This window comes from Motacilla alba, chromosome 20 (genome assembly GCF_015832195.1).
Source record: "Motacilla alba alba isolate MOTALB_02 chromosome 20, Motacilla_alba_V1.0_pri, whole genome shotgun sequence".
Taxonomy (NCBI): domain Eukaryota; kingdom Metazoa; phylum Chordata; class Aves; order Passeriformes; family Motacillidae; genus Motacilla; species Motacilla alba.
In genome coordinates this window covers 1,730,081-1,747,080 of record NC_052035.1, presented here as the reverse complement: position 1 = coordinate 1,747,080, position 17,000 = coordinate 1,730,081, and the positions used below count along the sequence as shown (strand labels likewise).

Here is a 17,000-nt window from a genome sequence, read left to right as displayed (position 1 = left end):
TTTGAAGATTAGAAAAATAATTTCTTTAATATCTTTGTCATTTCACAAGTATGTGCCTGAAGGAACTGGCTGTTATGGCCCTTGCTACAGGAATCTTCCTAATCTTTTTGATTGTAGCTACAGTCTCAATCATGTTAAAATTACTGTCCTGCAAGCAGTAGGGATGTTATAGGATGAAATAAAAGGGCTGTGTTTGCCCATTTAATGTCATCCGTGTTTTAACACAGTGTTTTGAGCAAACACTCAAAAAGCCCATATATAACAGTAAGTGCTTATATATTATTTATGAATTACATAAACCATCTTACAAGTAATTCTGTCCTATTCCAACTTGAGAGAGGGGGCATAAAAAAGCCTAAATATTTGTGGAGTGGCATTTTTTACCAGGAAAGTTTGGTCCTGTATCTCCTTCAGGAACTTTTGCTGATATTTCTGCTCCAGCAGTCAGAAGTGTCAGTGAGAGTGGCTGATGTTTATGGCAGTGGGGCTGCAGAAGCCCCCCGAGTGGACTCAGCCATGACAAGATGAGTGTACTCAGACCTGTGGAACTTGTTTTGCACAAGGGATGGATTAATTTGTACTGTATCAACATAAACCACTGCTTTGCTGTTGCAACTTTGACCACTCCAGGAGTGTGCTGCTGGTGTGGTGTGACAGTGCACCTGGAAGAGCCCAGTCCTGGTTTGAAGAGATTACTCTGCTGGCACATCCATCGTGTACAGGTACAGGAGCAAACACATTGTACAGAAGAGGCTATTTATTCTAGTAGGATTGGTATAATGAGAATGAGGGGGTGGAAACCCAAGCCAGAAAATTCAAATATGAAATGAAATACACATGTTCAACTGTGAATGTGATGTGCTCTAGCCAAACACAACTTGGTGAGCTTAGTACAGGGGGAACACAGTGAAATGTAATGGTCTGTGATATGCAGAGGGTCAGGTTCTATGACCTAATCATTTCTTCTGGCTGAAATATCTTCATAAAAAAGTCTAGTTCAAGTATAACTTACAGCCTAAAGAGAGGAATTGCTGCCTGGAATTCAATGACTAGTGCTTGTACAAGGCAGTTAGAAGTGCCCCTTCTGGCTTTATAGTCTATGGAAGGATTAATGTGTTAAAGTAGCTTAAGGGTGCAACACATGCTGGCAAAAGCTGAAGCAGAAAGAAACTCCTGTTGCAGTGCTCTCAGGCAGTGCAGCCCGTGGCCATCCCAGCTAGGGCAGTGCTGGCAGGACACAGATGTGAAGTGACACTGCCAGGGATCCCCTGTCCTGCTCTGCGGGGATGGACTGCACCTGGACTGATGGATCTGAGCAGGCAGAGCACATGGAATTGTTAAGATTGGGAAACACCATCCAGATCATCCAGTCACCATCAGTCAGTGTAACCACCTCCATGTTCACCATTAAACCATGTCCTCAACTGCCACATCCACACGTTTTTTGAACCAGGGATGGTGACTCCACCACTGCCCTGGGCAGCCTGTGCCAATGTTTTAAAAGTCTTTCTGTTGTTTCTTTTCCCTCACGTCCAATCTAAACCTCTCCTGGCACAACTTGAGGCTGTTCTCTTGCCCTGTCATATGTTACCTTCCAGTCTGTGCACACTGATCCTACTCTGCACCAGGAGCCAAAGCAAGTGGGGAGGAGGAGGAGAATAATTTCCAGAGAAAGCTCTTGGTCCTTCACAGGACACTGATATGGACTAATTCTAGAGCAGCAATCACTTTAAACACCATGGCCATGTGTTAGGTCTTTTGCTACATGTCCAGCAGTACAGGAGAGCACTGTGCTCTTACTTCCCTAGAAATCTTAGAATACAAAACCTTCTGTGAGACTTTGCTGCAGAGTCACTCTCAGCACGTGGCTGTTGAATGATGCACATGAATTCCCTGAGGCTGAAGAGTTTCTTTACTGTGACATGGAAATCTAGCAGCTGCTTGCTGCAGTTGTCTCACAGGCAGAACAGAAAGGCTCCCACAGAAAGGCTCAGGGAGCCTTTCAGATAACAGTTGTGACCTGTAGCAGGGAGATTATGTTAGCTGTTCATTTCCTTGTTTTAGAGGTCTTGTAAAGGTGAGATGTGTACCAAAAATGGGTTCCTTGTTTTGAACTAACACAGTCCTGTGTCACTCAGCACATAAATCTGTCCAGTGACAGCTCTGCACTGGGCTGCTCCAAGGAAGGCAAAGGGGCAAAGTCCCAAGAAGAGCTCCAGATGTTACTGATTTTTTCCTTGTTATTAGCAATTACTCACTTGGAATTCTCTAGCAGTTTTTCTTCTTAATAACAAACTGTGGAAGAGTCAGCAGAATCACGACCAACCAGATCCTGAAACTTGCCAGTGGCAAGAACTTGTACAAGCTTTGGAAGAGGAAGCACTTCCAGCAAACACTGCTTTGGATGTGCTCATTTTTCTTGATTTATAAAGAGGGATTTTTTCCTTTAGTGTTTGTACTTGACTGATGCCAGTTGTATTCTTCAGAAAGAAACAGCAATATTTCTTTAAATATCATTTCATTGCATAAGATACAGCTCCATCCCCAAACTCAGATTTTTTTATCTGAAACTGTCTTTTAAGATGTATTTATTGGCATGCTTGTTTAACTTGCTTATCTCCTTCATCAATCTGTTTTTTGCAAACTTAAAGCTGCTGCTCTTTGGTTTTAGTAGGGAAAGCTGCTTCCCCGGGGATGTATAGTCCAGGACTTGTCTCTGTAATGGGACTATTTGTTTTCTTTGCCCCTTGCAGTTGCCTGCTGTAACATTTGTAGTATGTGTTAAGTAATCCTTGAGGTAACATTTTTATTATGTCATAAAAAGTGCGTGGCAAATATATAATAACTCATGGAATTTGTTTGTTTAAAATGGAAGGATAATTTATTGAGTGTGTTACATGAGACCTGCTCCCCCTTATTAGAGCTGTAGAAGTGCAGCTTATTTAGAAGTATGTTCTATTGAGAAAAACCACGATCTCTGACATGCATAGAAGGTTTGAGCATGGTTGGGTAGAAATGACATCATAGTTTATGTACTCAATAAAAATTTAATTAAGTCATTACAGAAGTTGCAGTCATCATTTAACCCTCTGATTTCTTATGTTTAGTTCTTTTTTTAAACATTCAGTAATAACCAGTCTCCAAATCTTGATAGCCTATAAAATATCTGCATGAATTTTAATAGTTTATATTAATGGAAAAATATGAGTAACTGACATAAAGGGAATTTTCCTTGTGTTTGCACTGTGTGCATTGCTATAAAAATCAACAGATGAAAAAAGACAGTGGTTTAAGGGAAGAGTATTTGAACTGGAAATTTGTTCACTTGACAGAAGCAACTCATATTTTGATAGAAAAGCTGTTGTGTAATTGGCAAGGTGAATACTCATATGGATACTGAGAGAGAATTCAGGACAAGGAGTTCCCAGTGTGGTGGGTGTGATGAGCTGGTGTCTCTTGTGTGCAAATCCTGTCTCTGCAGTGTCACACCTGATTGTCCTGCTGATGTGCAGGGCTTACTGGCCTTGTCTTTTGTACTTCTGGACCATGTGAGAGCTGTAGAAAAGAAATGCTTTGTGTCTCTTGGATCCCTTATGGGAGTCAGTACAAAGAAGAAGCTTTACCAAAGTGTAGCTGGGCCCTTGGGAGAGGAACTGCATCACGTTGTTGGCAGAGGTAATGAGTAGAGGCAAGAGGGACGGGCAGTGTGGGTGAGGGAGATGCACAGGAGGCGTTTCAGCCATCCCTCTGCACCCGGCAGTTGGTCCAATCCCATTTTAAGCTCACATGGGGTCAGTTCTCACACCAATGGGTGGCTTAGGCCAACCCAGCAAATACTTAAGCAATTACTAAATTTAGTTAAAGGTCAGTGTGGAACTTGGACTGAGTCACACTTAGAGCATGGGGGAAGTTGCTGTGTCATCACAGACTCTGAAAGAAGTTTAATCATAGTCGAAAACTTGTGAGTCTGAGCGGCTAGAGATGCTGGAGAGGCAGCATTCATGTTTTTGCTGGCTGAGAGTCAGTCTGGACAGTACAGGAGGAGCAGTGGCAGGGTGGTGTCTCTGTCTTTAGCATTCCTGTGCTTCCACTGTATTAGCACATCCATCCCTGCAGTCTGTGCTTTGGGGACAAAAAAAACATTGAAAAACCTTTGAGTTTCTACGGATGGATGAAGGTCTGGAATAGCTGCTCAACAGCTGATTACAGAGGGGTCTCCATGCTCTTGGGCTGTGCTGCCACTGCAATGGCAGCCTTGCTTCACACTGTCCCAGCAGCATTTTCTCTCCCCTCCTGCAGCTGGTGGCAGAGCTGTTGGCTGGGATGCTCCTGCCAGTTGTGAGCTGAGTAACACCGACCTCAGCTGTGTCAGAACTAATGGAGCTGTGTCACGGGGGTTCCAGAGGGACTGACTCCTGCTTGCAGCCAAATCTCAGTCAGGTGGGCTGGGGCACTGGTGGTTCTTTGTCCACTCACAGTGAAACTGGGAATATTTTCTCCTCACCTCTTCCTTAGAGCCTGTACTGATGGTTTTCTGGTTTGGTTTTCAGATTAATTCTACTGTTCTAAAAGAAGACTTGAAAAGGATGGCAGAAAATTTCTATGCAGCTCTTTTTGGATACGATGAGGTAAGAAGGCTGTTTTCAGGGAATGTACAACAAGTAGACCATCTAATTTCTGAACACAGAATAGTCCAGGTGGGGAAAACATTCACTGTCCATTTCTTTGGAGAAATATTAGGTTAGGGAAGCAGCCTTGAGTGAAAGTTCTTAGAAGAAAGCTGCACAGACCATATGGATGTAAACCATGGGGTGTGGAAGGTAGGGTGTTCTTTCTGCTGCTTCACCATCCCTTACTGGCCACCACTAAGTCCTTTCCTCCCTCTGAATCCTGCTGTACACAGCCGTACTTTGAAAGCAAAGAGAGGATTTATAGAGTATTTATAGAGAGTCTATGCAAGAATATTTATAGGCAGTACCTAATAAGACAGGGAGGCAAAAGCACCACTCTGCACAAGTGTCTGCAGGACCTTCAAGAGGAAAATACAATTATATTGGGTTTTTTTGCTCTTGTGAGTGTTGCTCTTCAGATACTCTCATTCACATCATGATATTGTTTTTTTGCACAGTGATTTGCATTATTATTATATTGTAAATGTAACCTCATAGAGTTGTGGACAGTGTTACACAAGCAAGGTGTAATCTAGTTTTAAGTATAGCCAGGATGTGTCTGCTTGTGCTTTGTTGACAATCTTTTTGGAAACAAAATGTTTGCTTTGATTAAAGGCAAATGTTGACTTAAAATTTTTAACTGAATATTTTAAAGTGTTTTGCCTTTGGTAAATGTGTCAGCAGAAGAGAGGAGTTATGAGCCTGTGGTGACAGCACAACATAATCTGAAAAGACAATAAAAGTTCAAGAGAATTTGGACGAAAAACATTAATGGACATGGTTCTTGTATAAACCAAAGCTAATATTTGATTTAACTGGAAAAATCTAGATAGTTCTTGATGAGCAGGATTTCTCTCTCATTTAGAATAAAAAGTAAATAAGCTAAGAAAAATAGCAAACTCCAGACTACAGTTCTGCAACATTGGATTAAATATCCTTTAATTTTTCTTTTTAAAGTGTCTTAGGCTTCACACATTCCCATGAGGTGGTGCTGCCTTCTCTGTAAGATCACCATTTTTATGGTAAAGATTTCATTACACAGAAATGCAGTTATCAACTCTGACATTAGGAATACCCTGACCCAGGTTTTTTCCAAATTAACATGCCAGAAAATTGGTTACAGGCTGCTCTGTAAACTAATTTAAGGCCAGTGCTGTTTTTCCACTCTGGGAAAGAGTGATGTTGCTGCCTTTCCATGTGCAGAGCCCACGGCAGCTGTGGGCTCTGGGACAGGTGCTGTGGCCAGGGGCCAAGTACACCAATGGGGTGTCTTGTGTTCAGACCTTCTTCACGTGCAGTTTTTAATCCCCCTCTGTCCTTCCCTTTAGGGAATCTTGTGTGATGATCGTGTTCTGGCATCAGCTCTTTGGAGAAACCTTTTTAACAGGAACTGTGATGACCCTCGGCACCTGGAGCTGCTGGTGGAGTATGTGCGCAAACAGGTACGGCCCCTCTGCTGAGCCTCCTCGGCAGGGGCAGGGCTTGCTTCTCTTGCTTGCCTGTGCAGCTTGTTCTCATAAAATAAATCTGAGTTTAATATTCAGTGATCATTTTTAAGGAGAAGAAAGGAAAAATCTGAAAACTAGATGATATTTATTACAGAGTCACGGAATGTCCTGAGCTGGGAAGGGACCCACAGGATCGCCCAGCCCAGCCCCAGCCCTGCCCAGACCCCCCAACAGCCCCACCCTGGGCATCCCTGGCAGCGCTGCCCCAACGCTCCTGGAGCTCTGGCAGCCTCGGGGCCGTGCCCATTCCCTGGGGAGCCTGGGCAGTGCCAGCACCCTCTGGGCAAGAACCTTTCCCTGATCTCCAGCCTGACCCTCCCTGGCACAGCTCCAGCCATTCCCTGGCTCCTGTCCCTGGTCACCAGAGAGAACAGATCATTACTGCAGTTTGATGACAAATGGCTGCAGAGAAATAAATTGAATATTGAAAGCAATCCTGCTCAGCTATTTCTGGACCTGTGCTACAGAGGGGCTTGACAAAATATGCCAGAAATAGGCTGCAAACCTGTTATAGAATTGTTATCAATGTTAGAGAGTTTGGGTTCTTCTCATAGTGAAATAGCACATAGAGCTTGAAAGTCTCTTGGTGACTTTTGAAGAAAGGAAACAAATGGATTTGCTTTCCAGAATTATTTCTGATTCTTTCAGTTATTACCTGGAGGAGACAGCACTGAGTAGTGTTTGTCCTTTTCAGCCCTGAGGAGTTTTGTGAACCTTATCTCTAGGAAATGTTGGTGGGGTAAAGTCCACGTGGGCAACAAAGAAAGGGGGTGAGAGAGGTTATGGAGTAAAAGTGGAGGGCGTTGGACAGGAAATTGAAGACCAGAACTTTCACAACATCATTCTCTGTAATGTTTCCAATACCATATTCAGGATCAGATAGTGGTATGGAGAGACAGTATGTAAGTGTGTGTCCGAGAAAATGGGAAATAAAGGGCTGAGCTTCCTAAGGGACTGAGGAACTTTGGGAATGCCAGAGAGTTCTCGGGAGGGACCGGCTTAATTAATGCGGAAGGTTGCTGATGCTCAATGGTGAAGCTGTAGGAAAGTTCACTGGGGACAAACACATATAAAAAGTATGTAATTTGGGATAATTTCTTGCCAGATTGGGAATTCGTTGCACTTCTGGATATTCAAACAAAGGATAGGTCTGAAGCAATCAGCAGTTGAATAGGAAAGAGTGATCAGGCAGGAAAATGTGACACACTGGGGAGGAATGAGCACAGGTTCTGTGCAGACAGATCATTCCTGCAGCCAAGTGATGCACTTGAGGAAAACATTCCCAGCTTTACATAGGTACCAATGAGCTCTGAACTGTTACCACACAGGAATGAGGTCTTGAGATTACAGTTCTAAAATAAAAATGTCAGTTCAGCACTCCATAGCATTTAAAAAAATGTAAAACAAATCCTCAGAACTAGTAGGGAAGAAATAGAGGATAAAATTTTGCTGTGCCAGTTTTACATATCTGGTACCATTGTGAGCTGGAATAATGTGTCTGTTTTGTGTGCTGACCACCAGAACAGATAAAATGTTACCTGAAGAACGCTCAGAGAGGAGCACTAAGGGTGACAGTGAAACTGCTCCTTTTTTAGCAATGAGTAGAATCCCCTGCCCAAAAAAGAATGGGAGAAAAAATGGGAGACATCTCTGGGAAATCTGAAGGCATATGAAAGTTGAGCAAGGAAAGGCGTTCAGGGACACAGGAATGTGGGGACAGAACTTTGGCACAGTTGATTGGGACGCTACAATTGCACGTGGGTTCCAAAGCCACTGGCAAGATGGAAGAAAAATTTGCCCAGGGCTATTAAATCCACAACTACTTCAGTCTCAAAATCTGTGAATTAACAGATTTTGAGAGGGAGGGAAAATGAACAAGGAAAAGAGCATTGTGTGCTGTGTTTAACTCCTCCTGGGGAGGCTGCTGGTGGTGACTGTCAGGAACAGGACATTAGGTGGCTTTCCAGTGTGACCCTCTGTGGCATTGGGTGCATTCATTCCCCTGTTGAGAAACTCCTTGTCCAATTATCCTTTGTTTCTAGTAACCTTCTGTACCAGGTTGTCCCCAGTTTCTTGTGGATGCTGTCTTTAACAGTAGCTATTAGTGGATGCCAGAGGAGAACATACTGACAGCACAGCATGTACTGTGCCCCTGGTCAGCTCTCCCAGCCTTCCTGACCTAATGGTGGCAGGTTTGTCTTTGACTCATCCTTGACTGACTTTTTTTTTTTTCCCCATTTCCCCTATCTAGGGTGGCCAGTGGCAGCAAGTTGACCCTCTGCTATATAATGAGAGGGGTTTTTAAAAAAAATTTGCTTACATTACACCTTAAAATTACAATAGATCCCAACCATCTTGCCCAGAGAGGTTGTGGATGCCCCATCCCTGGAAGTGTTCAAGGCTAAGCTGGACAGAGCTTGGAGCAACCTGGGAGAGTGGAAGGTGTTCCTGCCCATGGCAGGGGTTGGGACTGGATTGGCTTTAAGGTCCTTTCCAGCCCAAACCATTCAGGGATTTCTGCTGTTGTGAGGATGAGTGTCCATTGCATGTTCATCTCTTCCAGCTCATGTGCTTTGATGTGATAAATCCCAGGTTCTCCTGCTGGTCAGGCCATTTTTCTGTGGTCTCGGCTGTGTGCAGGGTGGGAGCTCTCCATGGGGTTCTGGCCTGAACAGTGTTCCCTGCAGTAACCACCAGGAGGATAAAGTGACTCATGGCAGCTTTGCTGGCTCCTCTTTGCCCTGTTGCCAAACCTTCAGAGGAGGCATCAGCGACGCAGGTGACTCCAGAGGATCTGCAGATCCTTATCCTGGCCTTCCCATGACGCTTCGCAGTCGGAAGCGACCTTTTTAGGTCCACCTCACACAAATGGCAGAGTAGGCTGAAATGTCCCTGTTGTGCTTGCTTTTTGGAAAGAGGTGTTTGTGTAGCTGCTGAGGGAGCTGCCTGGGCCACCAGTGACTTGCTGTGCTTGCAGGTGCAGCACCTGGACGCGCTGAGCGGGGAGGACCTGCTGCTCACGGGCGAGGTGAGCTGGAGGCCGCTGGTGGAGAGCAATGCCCGCAGCATCCTCAAGCCCCTGTCCCCCGTTTACAACGACGAAGGACTCTGAGATCCACGTGCCAGAACAGCTTGGGAAGCATGCCTGCAATGGGACTGGGCTGAGGCTCTGTGGTTGGGAAGAACAGTTGCTGTTGGAAGGAAAACATTTCATTAGCTCTCCCATCCGTGGTGCCTCGGTAGCCTCCTGGACAGCCATGCTCCTGAATCTTCACCTGCAAATAAATGCTCATTGTTTTAAGAACCTCTGTCCTTTTTATGGACCTGAGTGGCCCTTGCTGACATGGACAGAGCTGCCTTCTGCCTTTAGGAAACCAGGTATTCACCATGATGTAGAGTTCTCTCAAAAAGACATTTCTGTCCTTTGCCTTGTTTAAAGAGCTGCTACTCAGAGACACAGTGGTGTCCTGTGCTCCCTAAATGGTTGTAATTGTAAATCTGAGCTTTGCATATTTGGATATTAAGTGTGTATTTTAAATGTCTGATACCAAGATGGAGTGGTCCATCTTTGCTTTAGTGGATTTAAGAATTGCTTTAACATTCTGAAGGGTTTTCTGTGAAAATCCTTTTTAGGAACTCTCCACTTGTTGCACAAGGATAAGAGAATGCAAAGAATAATGCACAGTCCCCAGCAATCCTCTGTGACTTTGGCTGTCTTAGGGAGATTAAAGCCCCAGTTGTGGCTGGGCTGGCACTGAAAGCTGCCCCTGATGTTCAGTCTGCCTTGCTGATAGTTCCACATTCATTGTAGAATTGTGTTCTAGGAACTCCTTTATGAAAAGAACATCCCTGTTGTGTCCCTGGGACAGGACTCTGCCATCCTCCATCCCCTAAAGCAGTGGTCTGGGGGTTTTTAGCGAGGTCCTTCAACACCAGTTCTATGGCTGTGCAGGCAAATGGTGCCAACACAGTAATTAGGGGAGCAGGAGCTGCACTGATGGGATCAGCAGAGGCCAAGGTGCTCGGTGTGGGTGGATGGTTCACCAGGCTGTTTCCAGGTCAGTGGCAAAAAGAGTTTTCATTTCTCTCCTGTCCAAAATCTGAGTCAATAATAAATGTCAGTCTGGGTTAAATTGCTGTGTGTTTGTTTTTTGTGCTGTGTGTACTTGTGACAAGAATAAGCCCTATAAAATCAGGAGTTATTCCTAATAAAAGTATTAAGCGAAAGTAGAAGGTGATAATCCTTAATTTATGAATTTAATCCTTAATTTGTGACTCCTTAGTCTGGTGAAAGTAAAGCTGTGCCTGGTTGTGACTATACTTCCTTCTCAAGTTGCTTTCTTTGTAAGTGTGTGTTGGGGAATATTTGCCATCCCTTCCCCGTGATAAAAGCAGTGGGATGCAGCATGGAGGCTCTCAAACACTGACTTGTGGGGTTTTTTAAATCTTCTTTCAGGGAGCCTTCTGTCTATAAAAAAGGCGTTTTTTCTTTTTTTCCAGAACTAGCTTCCTCAGTTTAACTTGCTACAAAAGGAGGCATGTAAAGAGCCCCTCTCTCTGTGTGAGGTGTATCCCTTCTCTGTGAAAACATTACAGCCCAAACAACTTGCTTGCAGTTTATTTAAGATGCTTTTGTTGAAAGCTGAGCTAAGCAGAGAAACCTCTTATGTGTGAAGTATTATACAGTGTGTGTGAGATAATAACACCTTGTAATTCATTACAGCTGGCTTGTATTTACATAAAAGAAGGCTGAGCTGTGTAGGAATTTGCTGATTAATTTATTTTTAATGAGAGTGAAGTATACCAAGTACCAAAATAAACTTTACTTTGTGTATCTTACTGCTCCTGAAATAGGTGGAAAAATTAATGGTAGATATTTTGGCTCAAAGCTACATACATTAATTCATATACAAAACAGTTATTTAAACTTTAACCCCTTTCCTGCTGTGTAATTTAAACCTGAGCTCATGTTCTCCATGCCATGGGAACACGGGGCTGGGAGCACAGCACCATCCAGGCTGGGGAGGCTGGAGAGCTGCTGGAATCTTTGGGCTGTCTGGCCTGGAGGGGAGGACACCTTTGTGCTCTGAATGTGGGACAGCATGTGGTCAAACTGAACCCTCCCCTGTGTTTATGGGCTGGAGGCTCCACAAGTGATGGTGCCAGATTGGAGTCATTGGCATCTGCCCTTGCACCTTTTATTAGGGTGAGGATAAAGGCCTGTAATCACAGCTCTGCCTGGGCCATGAAATGCCTTCACCACCCGCTGTGAGGGCTGAGCCAGCAGTGGGGTGTGCTTGGGTGTGTGGGGCCTGCTGAAAAAACAAGGCAGATACTGTCTCTGAGTTAAAAGGGTAATTTGTTAGAGAGGCAAAATCCACTGGAGGCTACACAGGACCAGGGCAGACTTTGTTTCCCAGTCATTAGTTACCCAGAGACAGGATCCGACATTACTAGATTGCATATCAGAAAGAAATCCTTCTCTGTGAGGGTGGGCAGGCCCTGGCACAGGGTGCCCAGAGCAGCTGTGGCTGCCCCTGGATCCCTGGCAGTGCCCAAGGCCAGGCTGGACAGGACTTGGAGCAGCCTGGGAGTGTGGAAGGTGTCCCTGCCGTGGCAGGGGGTGGAATGAGATGAACTTCAAAGTTCCTTCCAACCCAAACCATTCTGGGATTTTAATGTGACCCCTGTTGCTCTCAAGAGGTGAAGAAAGGTGAGCTGGAAAGCTGCCATTGCCAGTATCTTCTATATGACAGAAGGAAAGGTAATACATTCCCAGTAGCAAAATCTGCCTTCTGCAAGTGTTCCAGCAGCAGAGATTGGCAGGTGAGTGATTCCTATGCACAGCTCTGCTTCAAGGGCAGCAGAACAGAGGGGGTTTAACCAAACATTGAAAAGCCCATCTTCCCCCAATTTTAAAGTTTTCCAGAGGGAATGATTGAAGGTATTTCACTTATGGACAGTTCTTTGTTTATGCTGTTGGGTTTTTGCAAAGTGGTCTCAGACCATCAGCTTAGAGGCACTTGCTGTATTTAAATGAACAAATCCATGTGAATTTCCTCTGGAAGGAACCACTTCATCATCCAGCCTGATGTCCTATCTCATAGACAGCATTTAGACATCGCTTAGAATTCCAAAGGACTTACTCTTCAACTTTTCCAGGTATCTTAAAATGAAGAGGCATGAGCCCCTAGGAAGCACTCATGGTTTCAGCTGGATCCTCGGTTGCTCTCTGTGGGTAGAAGGATCAGCACTCACTGTCTTCCTTCTCTTCTGTTTTGCACCATGGGAGAGTAGGAGCATGTTTTGCCTCTCAGGGTCAAACTTGAGAAGTCTCTTGCTTTAGGCTGGTATTTTTGAGATGTTTTCGAGTAGGGGGGAGTCATCTGATACTCTCCAATGCCCACTCTCTATTTTAGGTGGTTAAATGTTTTCCTGTGTCACCTTGGCTGCTGTGCTCACACCACCTTTGGGTGTTGAACTGTTTTCTCCTGCATCTTCATTCAAAGTGCTGCAGTGCTGAGAGCACAGGCATCCTTGACGATCTCCACATTCCTGTGCTAGCCAGAGCTTAAGTGTAGTTGCCACTTCCCAGATTTTTGACTCCCATCCTCACCTTGCACAAGGTGATGTTTTCAGCTGTGTCTCTGCCCCACCAAGCCCTAGGTCAGAACTGCTGCTCCTGACCTGGCAGCTGGAACTGACCACTGTCCTGTCTCCCTGCCCGTGCCTCGGCAAATGCAGAAACTGGACACTGGGAACAAGAACCAGAGCTAAGAACCAGAGCTGTAAATGAGATGAATGTAGAGAAGGTGAAGATTAACAAAGTGGGGGGGGGGTGTGAGCATCAGCTGGGAAGGGACTGGTTGTGCAAGCTTGGTCCCTGTGAAATATGCCACTGCCACTGCCTGGCACCGCTCTGAGGAGCAGTGGGAGCCATGCCCTACCCTGTGACCCACTCTTATTTTCCACATTCTCCTACTTGTTGGAGAATGGTTTAATCCTGTGGTTGCCTGCATCCCAGGATGTGCTGAAGTACTGCTTGAACATTTGGAGAGGTTTGCTGATCTCCTCTCCAGGGGTTCTGAGGCATTGAGCTCCAAGCTGCACTGGGTGCTTCCTTCCTTCCAGGAAGAGAAAAGTCCCAGTGTAGGGAATTGTAAGTGTTTAAGTTAATCCATATCTAGAAACTGCTGTGTCTTCCTAATTATTCTGCTAAGAGAGCTGTGCCACAAATGCAGTGGTTATTTCAGGCCCCAGTGTGGGGTTTGGTCCTGGCCACAGCCTTGTACACGAGCATTTTTCTTGGATGATGCTGGTGGCAGCTAATTTAGAATCATAGAATCATGGAACATCCTGACCTGGAAAGGACCCATCAGGATCATTGAGTCCAGCTCCTGCCTGTGCACAGGAGCCCAGGAATCCCACCCTGTGCCTGAGAGCATTGTCCAGGTTTCCTAGTGGAGACCTCTCTGTATGGGCTCCTCCCCTCCCCATCTGCCTGTTCACATCTGTCCTGCTTTGTCTCATCTCTGTTGCGTCCTTGATCAATGAACTCTAATCAAGACTTCTTTGCTCTGTCCTGTCCTTCCCACTGACCTGCACTGTGTCCAGCTCTCCCAGGCTGGATGGACACCTGTCCCAGCTCTCTGGGTCACAGTGTTCCTGTGCCACAGGGAACAGGATCTCCATCTTCGGGCACCTTGTGTCTGCGCAGCCTGGCCCACAGTATGGTCCATGTTCTCCTGAAGGTCTGAGAAGGCAAGGAAGGGCAGCAGCTTATGTGAGAGCCTGGGGCAGTTGGCAAGGACATAGGAAAGACCCTGAGGCTCAGCACGAGAGACCAGTGGGCTCTGCTGCTTACACAGTGCCCGCCCCTCCTCTGCCTGCAGAGGGACTGCCACCTGTGGGTGCCGTGGGCTGCCCGGCCTCCTGCACCCTGATGGGGCAGTTGTATATTAACAATCCTGTACTCCTTCCCAGACTCCTCTGGTAAGGGTTTGTTTTACCACTGCCCCTTCTTCAGGCGTTCAGGGCTGCCCTGTGCATCCTACATGTGTTCTCCCTGAAGTTGCTGAACATGTTGAGGGAGTACTTGTTTTGCTTACAGTCATTCAACCTGCTGGGCAGCTTGCTCTGCTCATTTGTGGGACAGAAGAGATGGCTGGGCCTCATCCTTCCGCTGGGAATGCAGAGCTCACATGAGAGTGATTTCACCTTCTGCTGTTACATCTCACTGGCTGTTCAGATGTGATATGCTGGGAGCAGCCAGGGAGTTCAGGTCAAGTGGCAATAGATCTGCCAGAGGGACCTGGGGCAGGTTAGTGGAAACACTCCCAAACACTGCCTTGAACTTTTTTAATCTTTTAGGGAGCCTTCTGTGCATAAAAAGGCATTTTGTTGGGTTTTTTTTTTCCAAGGCAAATTTCCTCAGTTTAACTTGTCATGTAAACAGCAACCTCTGTAACCAGCAACATCTGCTCTCCTGTTGTTGCTGTCTCGCGCAGATATGTTCATCTGGGAGGGCCCTGCACAAGCTGCTGAGCCTGGATCCTGTTGGGAGCTGCTGCAGATCTTCCAGAGGTGAGAGCTCCCTCGTGCTCATTGTAAAAGTGAGGAGTCCTGCACACTCAGAGCCTTCATTAATGACTACATCACAATGTGCTGGGCTCCTTCATGCCTCATCCCACCTGCCAGCTCCTGGGCTGCTCCACATCCTGTCAAAACCAGGCATCTTAGGCAGATTTACTCAATGTCCCACATCCTTCCCTGTGTACCCTCTTCCTTCTGGTAGCCAGACCCAGAGATGTTACAACACTCAGTTCTGTCTCTATGGGTTCCCTTTGGAAGGAGACACAGCAGGGGTGTCTGGAAATGCTTTTTCCCATGTTCAGCACAGGGCAGCAGCTGAAGGAAGCAGCACACTGTGGTGTTCCCTCTCCTGCCAGCTGTGCATCAGCCCCCTGAGCAGCTCGGGGCTGCACCTCAGAGGGTCACCACAGCAGCTCCATGGACTCACACTGGCTTCCCTGCATGGCACAGGGGTGGTGGAGACCTTGGAGCTGCAATGGGACAGATCCTCTGAGCTGGGCACGCCACTGGGCAGGGGCTGCAGGGCTGGGGGGTCCCTGCCACCCTGACATGCTTTGTGGTTGGATCATTTGGCCTGTTGCTGGCAACTGGTGTCCAGTGCCCTCCTTCAGCTGTGCAGGTGTGAGGCTGCCTCACCCCTGATTGGAGAGGGTCTTAACAAATGAATGGTAAAGATGAAACACGGAATTTGTGTGCTGCCACTGTGCTTAGATTCTGTAACATCATGGTTGGGGATCTTGGACAAAAAAAGGGGGAGATTTGACTTTGCTCTGTGGGTTCAGTGCTGACAGAGCTCAGTGCAGGAAGTAAAATTGGGACTTTTCTCATCCAGCTGTGCTGGCTGAGTGCATCTGGCCAGTGAATTCTGCAGTGGAGCACTGCTATGCAGTGCCTTCCAGAAATGCTGCTACAGCGCTGAGGAGCACCCTGATGTTTCGAGATGGAAGATTGCATTTCAGTCTGAAGTGGAAGGGGGAAAAAAAGCAAATCTGGCTTCTCATGTTCCCGGGTGAGTGCTCTCCGAGATCTATCAGGAAACAGGCTGGCAGGCTGCCTCCCATGTGTGCGTGAAGAGGAAGCAGCAGGTACATTCTGTGGGGAGCCCAGGCAAGGTGTTTGTGTTTGCTGAGCTCCAAGAACATCTGTGGGATGGAAGAATGAAGTATTGCCTAATGCTTGGCTGAGCTCAGTTATCAGCCAGAGCAGAGCCGCCCAGAGACATTGACTTGGAAGTGGCACTTGAGGCGTGTGTTCAGCCAGAGGGAATTTTCCCCTTGTCTTTCTCTGTTGATTGCAGAAGGTGTGTAGACAAGACTTCCAGATAAGATCCCAGCTTTTAGCTGGCAAAAAAGCGCTGATGAGATTCCCACATCCTGTGTTGGCCAATCAGCCTCTGGAGTGCCAATTAGAGCCCTTTTGCCAGACAGCAGGGACAGGACACCTCTCATCTAATTTTAGATGTCTGCATGGTAAACCTCTGTCACTGACTTGGGCAGCCCAAGCTCCTGCTGTCAGTGGGGGGAGATAAGAGCTTCCCAGGCACATTTCATACAACCTGTTCCAGGTGTCTGCTGCAGGGTGAGGTAACTGACTCCTGGAAGTCTCTGCCTCTCCCCACCAACCCTGAAGGAGCCCAGCCTGACAAGCTGGGCTGGAGATGTTTACATCGTGTGTGCTTTCATGTGCTGAGGACCATGAGAAATTACTGGAGGGAGAGTAGGTCATTACCAAACAGTGCAAATCCCTTTACAAATCTCATTTACAGAATCAGCAGCAGAAAATATGCATTTGATTACTTCTTTTAAAATTCACACTCTTTTCAGCTCTTTAGGAAGGCAAAAGGTAGGGTGATGGTACACTTCCTTTCTGTTATCACCCTGGCAAAGCAGCTCCAGAAAAACACCCTCCATGTTACAGCTCCTTCCCTTTGTTACTCCCCCAAACTTCCTTACACTGGGTTGGCTGTTCACTTCACATTTTAAGTTATTCTTTAAGCTGTTCTAATGTTTACTTTCACCCGGAACACTTCTGTGCAAACAGCTTTGTTATAGTTTTGACCCATCCCTACTTAGCCCTTGCTCACAGCCAGCTGGCAGCCCATTTCTGTTTTCTGATTCAATCAAGGCAATGTTCTTGCCCTTTGCAGTCCTGCTGAGGCTTCATCCTGACTTCAGGCATCCAGAGACTAGACAGCTAATCCAAACTAATCATCCCACTCAGCTGTAGTCCC

General features: G+C 46.3%; 1 protein-coding gene across 2 annotated transcripts in view; it reads left to right on the top strand.

Annotated features, from left to right (window-relative positions):
- Window positions 1-10,401, top strand: part of LOC119710165 (ubiquinol-cytochrome-c reductase complex assembly factor 1) — a 46,511-nt gene extending 36,110 nt beyond the window's left edge. For both annotated transcript variants that reach the window (XM_038158859.1, XM_038158858.1), the window contains 3 exons: window positions 4,551-4,628; window positions 5,999-6,112; window positions 9,156-10,401. In XM_038158859.1, coding sequence (XP_038014787.1) covers window positions 4,551-4,628; window positions 5,999-6,112; window positions 9,156-9,290 — 327 coding nt within the window. In that variant the 3' untranslated portion in view covers window positions 9,291-10,401. The remainder of the gene's footprint in view (window positions 1-4,550; window positions 4,629-5,998; window positions 6,113-9,155) is intronic.
- The last annotated feature ends 6,599 nt before the right edge of the window (window positions 10,402-17,000 follow it).